Source organism: Lactuca sativa, chromosome 5 (genome assembly GCF_002870075.4).
Source record: "Lactuca sativa cultivar Salinas chromosome 5, Lsat_Salinas_v11, whole genome shotgun sequence".
NCBI lineage: Eukaryota > Viridiplantae > Streptophyta > Magnoliopsida > Asterales > Asteraceae > Lactuca > Lactuca sativa.
Genome location: NC_056627.2, coordinates 240861035 through 240863984, shown reverse-complemented (window position 1 = coordinate 240863984; position 2950 = coordinate 240861035). Strand labels below are relative to the sequence as shown.

The following is a 2950-nucleotide window of genomic DNA, read 5'->3' as shown; positions in this document are numbered from 1 at the left end:
GGTGTTTGCCAAGCCACCTTAGCTGTTGTCAAGGCATAGACAATCCTACTAGTGGCGTTGTCAGGATTATATTCTAGGATAGACAAAATAATTTATAAAATATGAACATGTAGCAAAATATTTCAATGGATAACAAATGTGTTATTTCATATTGAGTTTGATGTGCTTGATGGTTGGACCATATGACAATACATGTCTCTAATTCCTTTTATTTAATAAAAATATATAATATATAAAACCTCAAATAAAAATGTGGTAGATTGAATGTTAGCTCCTACCTAGTTTTTTAATTAATTTTTTAAATGAATCTACTGTCCAAAAATAAATAAATTAATTTATCATAGGTGGATCGAAAATGTTGAAGGGTGTGATTATGCTCTATGGTTCCATAAATAGTTAAAGACCGCAGGCATTTTCTATTTCAGTTCCAACATAAGAATTTGTTAGCAATGACTCTTATGATCACCACTGCATCCATACTTATGAACTCTTCTACATACCCGGGCATGATATCTGGCAAGTTCGGAGGCACACCAGGGGCCATGCATAAGCATCCGAACATCAAGTTAAAACGTACTTCTTCTTGGGGTTTGCAATTTAAAGCTCCAGCAAAGGTAAATACTACAAAAGTAGGTGCTATGGATTGGAGTATGGTCGACCCGGGTCCAAACATGGTTTCGGATCTTGGTGTAGAAAGAATGATTCAAGATGGTCTTATATTCCAAGAAAAAATTTGTATTAGGGTATATGAAGCAGGGCCAGATAGAAAAGCTTCCGTAGAAACACTCATGAACCATTTGCTGGTATATATATGTTCATTGTGTAATTTATTTATACTTAGAATCACAGTTTTATTAAAGTTAGTAAGAAGCTAATAAAAAAACAAGATAAAAATAAGCTGATTGTTATGGAAATTTGCCTTTTGATTAGTCTTTTTCTAGTTATGTCCATGCTATTATTCACAATCTCAAGGTGGACTCACAGGAAACAAGCGTTAATCATATGAAGAAAACTGGAGTCATACATGACGGGCTTGTGTCAGAGGAGATGTCCAAGCACAACCTAATGTGGGTGTTGAAAAAAATCCAAATGGTTGTGGATCGTTATCCAAAGTGGTACAACACTCATTTTCATCTATACATGGTCCTTGGTTCACTATAATTCTATCATTTAATCATCTTTGTGTTTGAAGTTGATATATAAAACTTGTAGATTATTAAAACCCGTCTCTATACAATTATGTATATTGATCATTTTTTATATCGTAAAACTTGCTAGCTTTGTGAAAGTCACATTTCCTGTGAAACACTAGGAATTTGTCATGATAAGATTATTAGTTGGACCATTATGTATTCTGGCATGCTCAAATCTTCTACAGGGGCGATATTGTTCAGATTGATACTTGGAAAACCACGCATGGAAAAAATGGTGTGTGTTGTAATTTGACATTCCGTGATTGCAAAACTGGCGAGATATTAGTAAGAGCTTCAAGGTATAAATCTTTTGTTATAACATGATGACTTAAAAATTGATTCTAGTAGAACATATTTGTATTGATATAATACATCTACTATCTTGTAGCTTTTGGCTGATAATGAATAAAAAGACAAGAAAGTTATCCAAATTCCCAAATGAAGTTCGAGCTAAATTGGAAAAATTCTTTGTAAATAAACCACCTTTAGTCGAACAAGCAACTAGAACATGGTCAAGAAGTGAGGATAACATTAATGAACACATTTGCAAAGGTTTAAAGGTGGGTCCATTTTTATCATACTTTGAAATATTGTATATAGGTTATTTGCTAATTACATGATTTTGTTGACTCATTTTACACACAAATATTTAGGCAAGATGGACCGATTTAGATATTAGCCACCATGTGAACCATGTGAAATATATTGGGTTGATCCTTGAGGTAATTGGCTTATATTATATTTTAGAGAATGAGAAAAATATAGCCTAATTCCTTAATACATTTCCAAGAGAATACTAAAAATATTAAGAACTTACCAAAATAGACATAAAAATTGCAGTTGGCCTAGATTCGGCTGCGATTTTATTCTCTAGGAGAAAATCGTGAAGATTTTCCATCCCAAAGGAGAAAATCGTAGTCTGAGAGAATAAAATCGCAGCCTACTCTGGCCCAATTGCGATTTATTGGCTATTTTGGTAATTTTTGAATTTCTTGGTTATTCTGGATAAGCCGTAAAGGAATTAGTCTAGATTTATCGTTTTCTCTTTATTTTAAGGATGAATGATACATGAATTATAATGACACTTATTTTTTATCATAGAGTGTTCCCAAGACCATTATAGAGAGGTACGAGATTGATAGCATGACACTAGATTACTATCAAGAGTTTACAAAGGAGAATATACTACAATCCTTCACTTATATATTGACCAACGACAATGCCAAAATGTCTAATTTTGACATCATTGATTGCCAACATTTGCTTCAATTTGAGATTGACGGTGACAATAGTAATATCATGAAAGGAATGACTAGATGGCGGCTGAAACCTGGGAAAAAGTAAGGACTCTAGAGCATAGTTGTTTCCTTAACAAAAATGTACAATAACAATTACAGTCTGATAAGTCTGATAACTGTTATCATATAACGTGTTTATGTTCTTTATCTATACGATTGTGATCTTGAAACTGGTGCCCCCTTTTTCAATAAACCTTTGGAATTATCATATATTTACAAATATAAAGGTACTCGTGTTATATATGAATAAATAATTCTCCAAGGATTCACAAACCATTTGTTATTGATAACTAAAAGGTATTGGTGTGCTTATTATAATGGAGAAGGGAAGCATGCAAAAAAGGGGTGGAGGTATGCGGGTTGCGTAGCTCCTTGCTTCCTTCTCTCTCTATAAGTTCTCTCTCTTCCGTTTTCTTGTATGTTATGCTTCTTTATTTGTACCATAATTGTTTTGTATAT

At 33.0% G+C, this 2950-nt stretch overlaps 1 protein-coding gene across 1 annotated transcript; it reads left to right on the top strand.

The window, feature by feature from the left end:
- Window positions 1–442: 442 nt before the first annotated feature.
- Window positions 443–2686, top strand: LOC111897955 (palmitoyl-acyl carrier protein thioesterase, chloroplastic). Its single transcript, XM_023893906.2, has 6 exons — window positions 443–803; window positions 985–1115; window positions 1379–1492; window positions 1582–1753; window positions 1847–1915; window positions 2295–2686. Exons 1-6 carry the CDS (start codon window positions 450–452, stop codon window positions 2535–2537), a joined length of 1083 nt encoding a protein of 360 aa, XP_023749674.1. The 5' UTR covers window positions 443–449; the 3' UTR covers window positions 2538–2686.
- The last annotated feature ends 264 nt before the right edge of the window (window positions 2687–2950 follow it).

Coding starts and splice junctions, on each gene's coding strand:
- LOC111897955 (XM_023893906.2), top strand. CDS start 450: ATGACTCTTATGATCACCACTGCATCCATACTTATGAACTCTTCTACA. Junction 804..984: donor CACTCATGAACCATTTGCTG/GTATATATATGT, acceptor GTGGACTCACAG/GAAACAAGCGTTAATCATAT. Junction 1,754..1,846: donor ACATTTGCAAAGGTTTAAAG/GTGGGTCCATTT, acceptor ACAAATATTTAG/GCAAGATGGACCGATTTAGA.